Source organism: Charadrius vociferus, unplaced genomic scaffold (genome assembly GCF_000708025.1).
Source record: "Charadrius vociferus isolate BGI_N301 unplaced genomic scaffold, ASM70802v2 scaffold333, whole genome shotgun sequence".
NCBI classification, from domain to species: domain Eukaryota; kingdom Metazoa; phylum Chordata; class Aves; order Charadriiformes; family Charadriidae; genus Charadrius; species Charadrius vociferus.
Genome location: NW_009647682.1, coordinates 912101 through 927124, shown reverse-complemented (window position 1 = coordinate 927124; position 15024 = coordinate 912101). Strand labels below are relative to the sequence as shown.

The 15024-nt window shown below is 40.9% G+C and overlaps 1 protein-coding gene across 1 annotated transcript in view; it reads left to right on the top strand.

Annotated features, from left to right (window-relative positions):
* Positions 1-15024, top strand: part of LZTR1 (leucine-zipper-like transcription regulator 1) — a 39691-nt gene that overhangs the window by 2297 nt on the left and 22370 nt on the right. Inside the window, exons 2-8 of the mRNA XM_009881344.1 lie at positions 121-177; positions 831-910; positions 1277-1385; positions 2977-3060; positions 4576-4633; positions 5231-5370; positions 6351-6552. Of these exons, the coding sequence (XP_009879646.1) occupies positions 121-177; positions 831-910; positions 1277-1385; positions 2977-3060; positions 4576-4633; positions 5231-5370; positions 6351-6552 (730 nt within the window). The remainder of the gene's footprint in view (positions 1-120; positions 178-830; positions 911-1276; positions 1386-2976; positions 3061-4575; positions 4634-5230; positions 5371-6350; positions 6553-15024) is intronic.

Sequence of the window (15024 nt, the reverse complement as noted above, 5' to 3'; positions counted from 1 at the left end):
GAGCGGGGCCGCCGTCAGCGGAGCGGGGCCGCCCTGAGGGGAGCGGGGCTGAGGGGAGCTGGGCTGCCTCTCAGCGGCGCCGCGGCCCGGCTCAGCCGCCTCTCCCGTTCCTCCCCTCAGGAAGACGATGCTGAACGACCTGCTGCGCTTCGACGTGAAGGATTGCTCGTGGTGCAGGTGGGCTGCGCTGTGCGCTCCGGGCTCGGGCCTTCCCTGACTGCAGGGCTGGGAAGTGCCTCGTCTTTCCTCACCGCCTCAGTCTCGGCTGTAAAGGCTGGGGGCTGGGCCAGGGGGAAGCATCACCCCCCCATCCAGGTGCTGTCACAGCTGAGCTCTGCAAGCCCACTGCGTGGCTGAGCTCTAAGGGAGGTTATCAGTGTCCTGCCAGCCAGGGGATGCTGGGCAGCACAGCAATGGACAGAGCGCCGTGGGTTGTCACCGTTCGTACTCCCTGTGAGGGTGCTGAAAGGATGTGGGGGCAGAGGGACCGGGCTGCTGCAGCCCCTCAGGGCAGGAAGGGTGCCAAGGGGGGCTCGCAGATGTCTTCGCTTTGCTCCTTTGCTCTGGACTCTGCAGTTTGCGTTGTCTTACCCGTGGCTATCTCTGCCAAACAGATTTCAGCAGCATAATGTTTGTAACCAGTTATGCTTGTAGCACAAAGTCTGTCATAAAATCTTAGACAGTACAATTAAGAAACCAAAACTAATGAAAACGCTCAGGAACAGTAGAGTAACTTTAGCAATTGTTTCTTTTTTGAATCTGCACAATAGCTTTGAGTGCCTGAAGCATGACAAGGGTGTTTGATTGCTGCTGTTCTAAATGTTGTGCAGGGCTTTTACCACGGGGACCCCACCAGCACCGCGGTATCACCACTCAGCTGTGGTCTATGGGAGCAGCATGTTTGTGTTTGGTAAGAGAGCGGCAGATTACAGTTGTGCGTGCTTGGAATGATAAATGTGCTGGTATTGTTTTGAAAAAAGAGTGAGATATTTTTAGGAAGTGTCGAAAGATGTAATTCAGTAGCAAATCCAGTATTTTTTTGATGGCTGACTGTGATTTCAACTTTAGCTTGGAAATACTTTCGCTGTTTTGTCTAATGTAAGGAAGACTTGAAAGATACCATAGTGTTTCTTTAGGGCTAGGAGTGGAGAAATCTCCCACCATTAGCAAAATACCCACTCTTTGTGCGATCTAAACTTAAGTTTTCTTCTAATATAATGACTAGAAGTGTGCTTGCTCTATTGTGTTTGAGTCTAACGGAATTGTTGTTGTGCAGGTGGCTATACTGGAGACATTTATTCCAATTCCAACCTGAAGAATAAAAATGATCTCTTTGAATATAAGTTTGCAACGGGACAGTGGACAGAGTGGAAGACTGAAGGAAGGTAAGGCGCTGGCATCGTTACCCCACGCTTCGAGGGGACTTGAGCGTAACTCAGCAGACATTTAAAATTACGAAGTTAGAATTGGTTACAATGCCAATATTAAGGCTGCATGGCAATTTCTGCTATGCTTTCTTGCTTAAGGTTTTCTGAAAACTATCTTTTGTTCTGAAGGAGTTTTTTTGCAAGGCCTCCATCCCAGAGTGTACTATATTAGAAATCTGACCAAACTCCATTCTTCACATTTCACTTCTGTGGCAGAAGGGATGAGAGCAAAGGAAAATTTTTATTTGAACTGTTTCTTTTTCAAGGATAGCATGAAATTTGTTGATCCCTCATGGTTTCAATTCAGTTTCATCAGAGACTTATTTGTATCAGAAGCTTATTGGTAGTTAAATCTACACATTCTTTTCTGATTAAAGTTGGCCTTTCTTGGAGTGCTCTGAAATGCATACATTTGCTTGAAGCGCCTTAAGGTGATGTGTGTTCACACAAAGAAATTCAGAAACAAATGAATAGATTGATGATATATGTTTAGACTGTCAGTCAGGTTCCTAAGATTCAGCTTTCCAAGGCAAAATCAAAATCAGCAATACATTACTTCTAAAAGTTGATTTTGTGCTCATTTCAGGACGTTGTCTGTGACCTTACTTAATGTTTACCACACCCATGTATGGGACATACTGTGTCTTTACCCACAGTTCATTATGTATTTGAAGTTTCTGAAATGCTGATTTTAGTGGTGGGAGGAAGGGAACATTTGTTATTGTCATTAGTAGAAAAGGATGAGTAATACCTAATCGATTCTTGAGTTACTGTTGCTCACCTCTGATGGGCATGCATTATGTTTTAGAACTCTTTCTGGTTATTCTAGCAACTCTCATCATTTCAGAGAGTAATTCTTATTCATATTTTACAAACTCAAATGTCCTTGTATTTCCCCACAGTTGCAAGTGTGCATACGGCACAAATGACCTCAAACAAGCTCACATTACATCTACTGGACTTGCGGCATCACAGTTTTGTTCAACACTTCTTGGCTGATTTTGTAAAAACAGCAAAGGGAGGAGAAATTGTAGGATTGATCTTTTACTGTGGTCACTGCGTCTCAGGAGCGCCCCACTAAACCATCCCAAATAAGCACTGCGAGCTCTGTCTTGGGTCTCACTTATGTGTTCCACCTTCTTAGTGTGTGATAATATGCATGGGATTTTTATGGCACAAGTGGCTTGCCACTTTGCTGTAATGATAGTGCTATTAATTGTCCCACTATTTAGCTACTTTCTATAAAATACTTTAAGAGTATTTGAGGCCTGGCAGGGAATTAATTGTTTGGATTTTTTCCTTTTTTTTTTTTCTGTATGCATCAAGGTAGTTTTTCTCTAGCAAAGAAAGCAGAGTGTAAAATTCGAAAATGTAACTTTCAGAGGCTTGCTTTGTGTTTTGAGGGTGTGTGGCAGAACAAGTTTCTTGGCCGTTTTGCACAGGGGACTTTATTCTTCTTACATGTGCATTTTAGCTGTCACACAGATCTTTCTTACAGCACCTCTGCTGGTGATTTAAGGATTTCTTTTCTTAACTTTCTCAATTGCAGATTGCCAGTTGCGAGGTCAGCTCACGGCGCAACAGTGTATAGTGACAAGCTGTGGATCTTTGCAGGATATGATGGCAATGCACGGTATGTGGTGGGGTCACTCTCTCCTTGAGTGCTTTTGTAAAATCCCAGTCCCTCACTTGTCACCTCTGTAGAGGCATTTTCATATACCAAGCGATTTAAACACATCACTGGAGCTTTGCAAAACCCAGCCTGTTGTTGAGCATTGCATTTTTGCAATTCATCCATTTGTGATCAAATAAGTATGTGTTTAAAAACTAAAAATCTGGTGACTTAGAATGGCTATGGAGATATAATTTGACACCCTTATTGGTTGTAAAGATGCTAAATGATATTTGGCAAATGAGCATTTCTCAAAAGATACCTGCCACAGGCCTTCTGATGTCGCTGAAGACTTATGGAGCAAAGCATGGATTTTCGCTAAAGTCATATGACATAACTAAGAGCAACATGTCAGCTTTTTCTCTGAAAGTATGTGATACTCTTGGTGGGATATTTCACTGAAATAGCAAGATTATTTAGATTGAAAGGAGGTGAGGTTTTGGATGGGAGGGGACTGGAAATGAGTAGTACTGAGAAGGTAGGGAGAGTCTGATGCCTCGCCCAGGTGGCAGCTCTTCGTATTTGTTGTTAGTCTACCAGGGAAGAATCAATCCTGAACACATAATTTTTCTCTGTCTTGATGAACTCGAGAAGTATTTTATGTTGATGCATAGTATTTGCATCTTGAGAGCATATAGTGTCACAAACTAGGAGCTGCCTCAACGTGCTGGGCTGCCTGCTCTTCTGAGGAGAATCTGCAGAAAAGTTATCAGCTGCTCAAAGTCTCCAGGAGAACTGCTGCTAATTGCAAAACCAAATGGGATCTTTTCTTTATTTCTGGAGGAGGAATTGGAGAAAGATGCGTGACTGTGGAATTGCTCAGTTCCAGCTCAGGGAGTTCCCCGGGGACCTCAGGTAGCTGGAAGGCAGGATTGGGTGAGAGGAGCTGTCTAGTTCATGTGAAATATGTCTAATCATGTTAAAAAATGTCGTTCTGTGGAACATGAGCCTCCAGGCAGATTTGAACAAAGGAAGCATCTGTAGTTGTCTGTGAGTAACTTGTACCGGGAAGAGCATAGTCGGATACATAGTAGTCCGTGATGTGTCAGGTTACCCGCTTAGTCCTCCTTGATGTATTTGAGGTAGGATTCAGCCACATAAACAAGTACTGCAGTCAGTCTGGGGGGTTAGCAGGGATGGGTAGAAGGAGGCCGGGTAATAAGGGGTATTTCTGTAAAAATCCTGAAGATTAAATAGCTCAAATCCTTAAGCTACAGGCAGACTTGCTGTGTGTAACTGTTAACTGTAGTATACTTGTAACCAGAAAGATGCTAAAGCAAGCTTAGGTGCTGGCATAAAATTTAGGTGTAGGACAAAAAGATTCTAATAGTTTTTTTCTGTTAGCAGAAGTAGGAGATTCTTCCTGTGCAGGAGAAGGAATGCTGATAAAATAAATCTCTGTCCTTTCAACTATATGAGCTAAAAATTACCAAAAATAAACTGTTTCAAATCAAGCATTTTTGTGTTATAACATAGGTTAAATGATATGTGGACAATTGGCCTACAGGACAGAGAGCTAACATGCTGGGAAGAGGTAAGAAACTTTAATTTGAACGAAGACATAGAATTTTCTTTTTTGGTTTTCATACACAATTGTTAAAAATTTCCTGTGCTGGACTGCATTGCTGTCTCTTCAGAATGTATTTGTCACACAGCTGAAAAGAAAACAGTTCAGATCTGATTTTGTTTGTGTAGTTGGACAACCAGGTGTATACGGAACTGTGATTTTTGCTTGTGAATCTGTGAACTGGACCTAGACTGCCCATGGTGGCTTTGCTATGCCCCTTGTAAAAAGGGCCCAATTTCCCGTTTTAACCACTGCTGTAGACTGGGAGCTTTGCTGGCTGGCTATCAAGATCAGAGTCATGATCCATGCAGTATCAGGGGCTTTAGAAACGTGGCCTCCCATCCTTTTTATCCATGGTAAAATTAGTCTGTGCAGACATGTAAGCACAGCATTAGTTGATTACCTGTAGCCAGATTTATGGGGACTTGGTTGTCTGCACACATTCCTGCCATGTGGTCTGTCTGTCTGCTGATGGATTGCACGGTCCTGCAGCATACTCACCATGCGTAGTTGTGCATTTTTAATTTTAATACATTTTTAATTTTGAACATCATTATCTTTCAGATTGAACAAAGTGGTGAAATTCCTCCTTCATGCTGTAATTTTCCCGTGGCTGTTTGCAAAGACAAGATGTTTGTTTTCTCTGGCCAGAGTGGAGCAAAGATTACCAATAATCTCTTTCAGTTTGAATTCAAGGAAAAGATGTAAGTGTAGACAGTTAAGTTGCACAAAATCCACATAATCCTCGGCAACTTGGGTTGAGAAATGCAAATGCTTAAGGGTATTGAGGAAGAATGCTGCATCTCATGACAGGTAGATAAGGGCAGATAAGATAGAATATGGACTGTTTCAATGAGACTTTGACATTTGCTCTGTGCATCGGCTAGGTGTTTTTCAGCAGATGAACAGAAAGTTTAGTAGGTTCACTTTAAACGGTAAGTATGAATCTTAGTGTATTCAGAATGGGATGCCAAATACTACCTTCCTAAAAGTTGTTATATATATACCTGATTAAAACCAGACATGTCCTGTGAAATACCGGTTCATAGAGAAATCACTGGGAAATGTGAAATGCGTAGTATCTTTTAAAATCTTGAGTATTCAGTTTGAGACGTTTGGTGTGACTTGCTCAGAGTGCCAACCATTGCTCTGAAAATGTGGCCCGTCTGATGGGGGAAAAATGCCAGAAATTGATAATACGGGTGCACTGGTCTGTTCTGACAACCTGGTCTGTCTGGTTACTGGGTGAAGTGGAACCACAACTGAAATAACATGGCTAACGGCATCCAGACCTTGGCTCAAATTGTGATATCATAGTGAATTAAGCCATGCCTTACCAAAATGGGTTATGGTATCAGAACGGAGCCCTTAGAATGAAAATGTATGATAATAGATCACCGATTCCTTCCCAGGTTGTGGTCTTTGAGCTGCTGGGGTTTACGTAAATACATCTGGGCTATGGAAGCATGTTGCCTTTATCACATTTTCCGTTAGAAGTTTAGCAATGCGGCACTGATGTACGTCTCTGAGAAATCTGCGGGATTAGTCGTCGTCTGTTCTCGTGCAGGTTCAATAAGTGCTGTAATAGAGGGCCTCTTCCTTATTCTTACAATCTTAGAGTTAGAAAACTTACTTTGCAGAAGAAAATTGTAAAAAATACACTGCTTCATGTTTGATATCTCAGTTGGACACGAATTCCTACCGAGCACTTACTTCGAGGCTCCCCTCCTCCTCCACAGCGAAGATACGGCCACACGATGGTTGCGTTTGACCGGCATCTCTACGTGTTCGGTGGTGCTGCAGATAACACGCTGCCCAATGAGCTTCACTGCTACGACGTGGACTCTCAGACCTGGGAAGTTATCCAGCCCAGCCCAGACAGTGAGGTAAAATGTTCAGCTCTTGTTTTTTCCTTTTATGCTCTCTCTGTCTTTGACCCATTTTTGCTGTCAGGCTATGGACGTGTTTCTGACCAGGACATTGACTTTTAGTGAAATAGTAATAGCTTCTTCCCACCAATGGTTAAGCAGCTGAAATCTTGTGGGCAACAGTCTTCAAAACTTAGTCAGTGTTGACACATTTAAAGCTTTGCTTAGTAGTCTTTGAAGAAATACCATAAAACACTTGTAATTCAAGTCAATCATTATTTGACAAAGCTTAGTAATGAATTCACTGTGTGGACCTGTGGTTGTGTCGCTGGCTGTGTGACGCTGTTGAAGCAGAATTCAAAACTAGACAAGATGTTGATTGTTTCACTGTAATAATGCCTGCGTGTGCGTAAAATCATACAAATTCTGTAGTTACACAGAATAGCATTTCTCTTTTAGGTCAAGTGTAAAGTGTTTGCTACTGTAAAATAATAGAGATCATAGGGAGGAGGCTCAGAAATGGCTTTTTTGAACATATTTGCATTAATAAGATATATGAATTAAAAAACATAGGTTCTTTGCTCCACATAAAAAGGCAGTAGACCACCAAGGGCCACGTAAACAGCCCAAATGAGAAAACATTAAAAAAAAGCTGATGAACATGTTAATGTGTTTCTTTTGGGCTACTCATTACAATGCAGTGATTGTGTGATAAAATGTCAAATTTTGTTCATAGCTCACTCATAGATACCATCTCTGGGATAACCTGGTATTTCTAGTTGAAGGGCTGAGGCTTCACATGGTTTCAGGACACTTTTCAGTTCACATTTCAGTAAATGTAGTTTCAGTGGCCTCTGACCATTTTGCTCCCAGAATACACATAAAAGTAGGTTTCTTGAATCCTGTACTAATATGTGTCTTTCCTGGATTTAGGGTGGTTACGTTGACTGCGTTTGTTAATTTTAATAGATTTTACCTTAAGCCATGTTAAAATACTTCAGCTGATTTAACAGTAGGTTTAGAGTGTGTTAGCTGATCTGTGGGGAAGAAATATTTGATGTTTGTGTGCTGTATAGAGAACTGCAGAGATTAAAGTTGTACCTTAAAGAGATGAATATTACATGAATTAGGATCAAATGCAGATTTACTAATTTTGCCAGAATTGGTATGACGGAGGTGCACACATCCTTGGCTGTTGTACTGTATTTTAGTTTGTTTGCATAGAACTCAGCATTTGACGAGTAGGAAAATACCATTTGCACACTGCCCATAAATTAACAGTGCATGCGGGCCTCATTTCCAAAAACTGTTTGACCAAAGTATTTCATGGGAGCCTATTTTTTGCTTTACAAAGCTGATTTATTTTCATATAAAATTATTAAACCTCCATCTCCAACTTTTTAAAGGTACAGTTACCCTCAGGAGGGTAGATCCTGTTTTGTTCCTACCAGCCTTGTCGTTTGACCCTTGAGGCTTCATCAGTCATTGGTTCTTTGTGATGCGATCGCTTATTGCTCTTTTGGGCAAAACTGCTCCTGACAGTGTTGTAAAACAGCATTATTACCTGACTTATTCCCTCCTAAATTTCATTTCCTGTTTCCGAGCTCTTTTCTTGGGCTGTCTGTAATCCCAGGCAGCTGTGTCTCTGTTAGTTGCATGTATTGTTTTTTGAAGTTTCAGTTGAGGCATCTAGAGACTGATTTCACAGAAATGGGAAGTGAGATTGAAGCGCTGTTGAAACATGATAGTAAATTTCCTTAAAAGACTGATTAGCTCCAGGATCTGAGAGACTTTTGGCATTTTAAGTAAGTTTTAAATGATATAGTATGTTCTAGATCATTTCTCAGAATTGTTTTCCTGAAGTTCCTACGAGCTTTTGGCAAAGACTTTTAACAGTGGCAATGAATCTCTAATACCATGCTATTCCCGGACACTCTGAACTTGAAATTTGCTTTCTTATCTATATCTGTGGACAAAATTACTCACAGTAAGTTGAAACAAAATAGAAGATGATGAGTGCAATGCTGTCTCAGCACTTGATTCTCCTTGTGTGTGTAGTGATGGTGACCTCTGTTACTGTGCAGCAGAATAATCTATCTTGGCTTTTGATAGACCTGTTTTTGGGTTTTGTTTTTTTTTCCCCTTTTTCTAATGGATGCATTGTATAGCTCTTCTTGTATTGTTGTTGTTCTTGTTCTTGTATTTTTCTGTATTATGTTATATGATCTTAGAAGTGCTGCATTACAACTTTGTTTAACAGCACTATAGCTATGTTAGCTTTCATACTCATCATCATATGATGAATTTCCTTAATTCTTTATTCTTTTGGACATTTAGCGTTGAGAGGGTAAAGCCTCCAGAGTCCAAAATAAGAAGGCTTAGTGCTGGTTTAGGTATTCAGTCAGTAGTGATTTTTACAGTGCTTTGCAAAAGATATTTCTTATGCTGAAGGAGAGTGACTGCTGCCATTCCAGTTTTTCCCATTCTCTGAACTAAGACTAAGCCAGCCCTGAGAAGCTTTTCAGAGCGATCCAGGTAGTGATTTGGACTTTCCAGACCTACGTGTGCCAGTAATAGAAATAGGCTCGGGTGGAAATGTTGTTTGCTCCTGTACCCTGTTATGGTCAACGGGGAGGGTGACAAGTCATGCGAGACTGAAGAATCTCAAGGTTTTTACCCAGAAGACGTGGCACAATTTGGGCATTAATAAGAGTGCTATAGAGTGAGTTCCAGGAAGGTCATAGAAGCAGTTCTTGAGGACAGGCAGCAATCAAATATCAGATGTCAACTATCAGTAGGTGCACTGAGACAGTCTTGCGTTTTCTGCATTTTGGGTAAACAGGTAGAACAAAACCTGGAAATTAGTCTGGCAATGGACCTGTTCTAGTTCTGAGCCCAGGTCTCTCAAATTTGTTGACAGTGCCTTGCTGTGGCATGGATGATGGGAAAATGGCTTAATAAGTGTAAGAGGGGAAGCTAAAGTGGAACAGGTTGGTACTTCAGAAATAAACCAGGAACTCCTGTTTTATGCTTTTAGGATGTCTCCAAAATGACTGTTAAGGCATGCTTTCTGAACTGCACAATTGCAATCCATAGCTTCTCATACCTTCGTCTTGATGCTATAATATATGTACATACATATTTTGCAGAGCACACAGAGCTATTCTCCATCCTTCGTGTTAGATGGTCCTCACAGTTGGAGGTTCTGCTTTTCTAAGGCAGCCAGAGGAATATCACAGCTGAGTCCCTGCCTGCCTGCATGACACTGCCAAAGCTTCCTGAGGTGCTGGGTTTCCTTTATACAGGGCTATCAGAGGATTTAAAAATAACTTAAATATATTTTCCTATTTCTTTATTGACCTTGAGTTTTCCTGTTGAACTCAAAATACCCTTGGCTTTCTGGAGAAGGCTGGAACAGCACAAAAAATCAGCAGGCAGAGGGAAAATGCCCCATCTTGCACAGTTGATTCCCAGGAGGCAGGCAGGCAGACGCGTGCATGCAGCAGTCATGGTTTGTGCTAGAGCAGAGGAGTGTATTGCAGGGAATGGCAGAGGAGTTGGAGGTCTGGGAGGAACGCACATCCATTTGCAGACCCAGTCCTGCAGAATCAAAAGTGATGTTTGGAAACAGGCAGTGCCTCATAGAGGACACGGTGTCGTGGGAAGAAGAAGAAAATTCTCCTTCCTCACAATGCTTAAAGGTCAGTGTGTGGGTGGTTAAACTGTCTGTGGGTCACTCCCCTGTTACTGGGTGAATTACCATCATCTCCCCATTGACTGCAGGTACTAGCGAGCAATTTGTCTCTCCTGAAGTTACAAGAGAAATCTCTAAAACTTGGCCTGTGAAACAATTGTCTCACAATTAGGCCTTTCAAAGTCAAGAGCAACAAAAATTTCTGACTTTCAAAGCTCTTAATTTTTCTTTTAATAAGCAAAAAGGGAGGTTAATGTGTTGGTAACCTTCTCTGGCTTACTTTGAGGCACAGTTCTGGATTTCTACAGATGACGTGGTTTGCGGGCAGCTAAGGAGGATTAAAAGGACTTACTCATCCTACTGTGGATGAGTCGGCCATGGTCTCCCTGTGCAGAGATCAGTTACACCCACTGAGATATCTTCAGGCAAAAGAAACATGTTATTATGTGAACAACCCCCTGAATTCCTGCAATGAGGCCGCTGACAAGATCTGCCTTCAGATGTGGTGAGTGTAGTTGTCAGGGTATTGTGTTCTGCTAGGAAGGATAAAATTTAGCATTTCACAGTACAAAGAGAAGACATACTTTTTATGTTTACAAATCATATGTAGCGTTCAGACTCGCATCCTTTTTAGAAAGTATTTTTTAAAAATTTAGGAACTTCATACCAGTGACCTTTTTGAGTTTGTGCTCCGTAAGCTGGAGAGAGACATCTTGAAAATGTTAATACTTATAAAAACCTGGTTATCAGAGTAACTGTAGTTAAGATTGTTGCACCACTTGATTTCTGTTTGTCACGTCTACATTCATATCCTTTCTGAGCGATGTTTATTACATGCTTCTACAGACTTCTCCCAGAGAAAGCAGAATGCCGGTGTATGTGGATGATAGGCAGAAGGAATATATTTCTGTATCTCACTTACTGGTAAGAAATTAGAACAATGCAGTATTAACATGACTCACATTAAATGGGTATAAAGTTGGATAGCTGAAAGATATGAAATACAGTTTTGAATGAGGAGTAGTTACTCTGCTTAGATCCTTTAGGGACTGGTTCTTGTTGTTGCTTTGCTATAAGCTTTTGTCAGTGACCTTGAAAGAAAACAGAAAATCGCAGCTTTCCCCTAATATTTACTAATTGTCCAGAATTTTGCCAATTAATGATTAAAATAACAGTCCACTCAGAGTCATTTGGATTTCTTCTTAAGGTGGGCACAAACAATACGTATTTCAGCATGCATGTAAAGCAATACATCTAAGAACAGGGTGTGTGGTCTATGCTGAATAGTTTCCCTTACAGTATCCCTGGAAACAATGACTTAAAAACTTTAGTCATTGTGGGTAGCTGAGACAAGCTCCTTGCAATGTAAAATGGCTGGAAGTGCTGATGATATTCTTGGCTCCAGAAGCCGACATAGGGTAATATCATTTAGTAACATAAATACATGACCCTGTGTTTATTAGATAGATCTTCCAGTATAACAGCTCACCATCTTGTGTTCACAAATCAAGGAGGTTGTTCAGAGAAGAAATCTGAAAATGATTAAAGATTGGGAAACACAATGACCAGCTGTGAAGTGTAGTCTTTTTTAGGGAAGGTTCAAAAAATCAATTCTTCACTGGCCTACCTGGGTAAGAGAGGCTTTTAAATCTATTGGTAAAAGATAAAGCAAGATCCAGTGGCTTAAAGTTGAAACTAGAAATATGCTGACTAAAAAAGAAAGGAAATAAAAGTTTACAAATTCTAAAGAATTAGGGTAGTGATTCATTGGAACATTTTATCAGAGCTTTTTTGTAGATTATTCACTACAACTAAACCAGACTTTGGTAGTTATAAAAAGAAAGTTTTCCTAAAAAGCAAGGCTCCATTTCAGTACTGCTTCAAGGAAGTGTTGTAGGTTGTTTTATGCAAGAAGTCAGATTAAGATCCCAAAAGTACTCTTATGGTAATTTGATTTTTGAATACACTCCACTGTGCCAAAAAGAAGCAAATCGTTGGTTATTCGTTTTTTCTCATCTGTTGTTAGATTTCAGTATATGATCTTTTGAGATGTTCATCGGATTTGGCAATATTTGCTCTTTAAATTGTGCCTAATCCTCTCTGGTGAATTATACATTAACACTAATTTTTAAATTTGCAATTGACACATTAAAATGGTTTTAAAGAAAAGAGTTTACTATTATTACAGCTGTAAATAAGCTAAAAATTATCTCATATTCTGACCTTTGCAGTGATAACGGCACGAGTTTGAATGTCATTGTTGAAGAACTAACCTCCCTGTTTCCAGGCAATGTTTTCCAGTAAATGTCAAATGGAAAAATCTCATCTTTGGTCTAGAGTGGAATATCAAATGATGTCCACTGTCCCATCCCCTTTTACTTACCATAACTAGAAGGGTAAAATCTCTAGAAGAGCTGATAGCGCAACAAGCTTTTGTTATTTATGGCTGCTTTTGTATCTAGTGATTTATCCTCTGTTGTAGGTTTCTTCATCATCATCTTCAAGTTTCTATCCTCTGCCACAATGCATGACAATCCCTCTTCTGTATTAACTGCTTCGTATGAGGAAGTGGTACTTACTGAGGTGCTCCTCTGCTTTACACCATTGTTAAGTAGTAATAGGTGAATTTATGTTGGCAATGTAGGTATGACGATCTCAATAAATACATTGCAGACAAAATATTTTTGGCTTGCCGACAGTAGTGTGGTGTGGAACATTTAATGAGAAGTTTTGAGAAGTCTTTACCACTGGAAGACTTTAAGAAAAGGCTAGATGAACCTCTCTCAGGAATGAAATAGGTATTGTTAACCCTGGTTGGGGCAGAGGAATGGAAATAGCCTTTGATGAGGTCCTTTCCAAGTATCTGTGATATATTTTTAATTCCCTATTTTCTTGTATGGTACAATCAGGAAAATAAGAGGGGAAAAGGAAAGGCTAAATTTTCATCTTAGATGTAAATTAAATTTCCATCATAACAAGAGCTAAGCTGGGCTTCCAGACCTGGAGTATGTTAAAGAACGTGAAGAAATCTTAGAATCACGAAAGCAGGTAGGTTGCAATGGACCTCCAGGGGTTTCAAGTCCAACCTTGTTCTCAGAGCAGGCCTGCTTAGGCAAGGTTGCTCAGGACCTTGTCCAGTAGATTTCTGTGTATCTCTAAGGGTATAGATCCAGCAAGCTCTCCTGGCTTCTATTCCAGTGTTTGTCCACTATCCTGATACCAAACATCTTCCTCTCTTATTGCAAAATAATTTCCCGTGCTCTGACATGTATCTGTTGCCTGCTGTCTTTCCACTGGGCACCTCACAGAAGAGTGGCTCTGTCTTCTTTGTACTCCAGTAACTTACTGCAGCCAGTAAGTTACCTCCTTTGCCTTTTCTTCTCCTGTGTGTCATGTACTCCAGCCCCATATCATCTTGGTAGCCCTCCACTGGACTTGTTTTTTTATATAAGTCAATGCCTTTCTTGTACTGGGGAGCCCAAAATTGGGCAGAGTACTTCAGACGTGGTCTTACAAATACTGAATAGAGGAAGAAAAATCCCTTCCCTCAACCTGCTGGCTGCACACTTGCTGATACAGCTAAGGATGCTGTTGACCTTACTGCAGAACACTGCCGAATCCTCTTTAGCTTGTTGTCCACCAGGACTCCCTTTTTTTGTTCTACAGAGATGTTTTCTAGACAGCCATTCCCCAGCCTGTATCACTGCAAGGAATTACTCTATCCCAGGATTTGGCAGAGCTTCATGAGGTGCCCATGAGCCCATTTTTCCAGCCTAGATAAGTCCTTTTGAACAGCACCCTCCAGCGTTATCCGCTCCAGACAATTTGGTATCAACCACAGACTTGCTGAAAATGCAGTGCCCTCCTCTAATCTGTGAAGTAATTTAGCATTTTGTAGTAGACGATCAGGTTAGTCAGGAAAAGTTTACCCTTGGTAAATTCCCAGTCACCTCCTTCATGCAATGGAAGTAGCTTCCAGGAGGATTTGCTCCATAAACTTCTCGGGATGAAGGTGTGGTTGACTGGCCTATGGTTGGCTGGATGTTCCTTCTTGCAGGTGAAAGAAGCCTTTGCCCAAGCTATGTTCCAAGGTTTATATTGTGCCAGATTTTTTAAAAGTAATAGATGCTTCATGGGTTATAAACAGCACATTGTTTACTCTCAGGTACCTACAGCCATAAGCTAAGGTAGGTGAGTCCAGTGCCATTCAGTCCTTTCTGAAAGGAACAACTGTCTAATGAAAGGCATAATAAAGCCCTTCAGCTTTTGCCATCTCCTCTTTGTTCAGTTGCGGAGCTGTATGTCTTTAGTTTGCTCTAAAATGAGTCTGCTCCGATTTTGTCTGAAAAGCGTATAGATTTTCTGCACCCAGCATGTGAAAACATTTAAAATCCTTAAACCTCCTTGAACTTAACAATTATCCAAAGCTGTGTCTACCCATCTGTTTGAGAGTTTTATCCTGCTGCCTGGTATGATACTGTAGAAGCATCTCTGGACTATAAACAGCTACCGGTAGTGACATCTCGTTTGGACCTCTTGTCGCTTATGGGTTTCTTCCAGTTTCAGAGGAAAAAGAGATTTTAATTTTTTTTTTACCTTTTAGTTTAAGTTGGTTCACCAAGTTTGTTTGTTGATGGCTTTAGGTCTTTTTATTTCATTTTTGCTTTAGTGGTATTGGAGGATAGAGAGGCTCATCTGTGTTCCTAGATTGGGAGAGAGATCTGAGTGCATCTTTACTGGCTTTGGAGTTCAGTGCAACAGTCAGCTTCCTTAATACCTGCTCATTTATATATGAG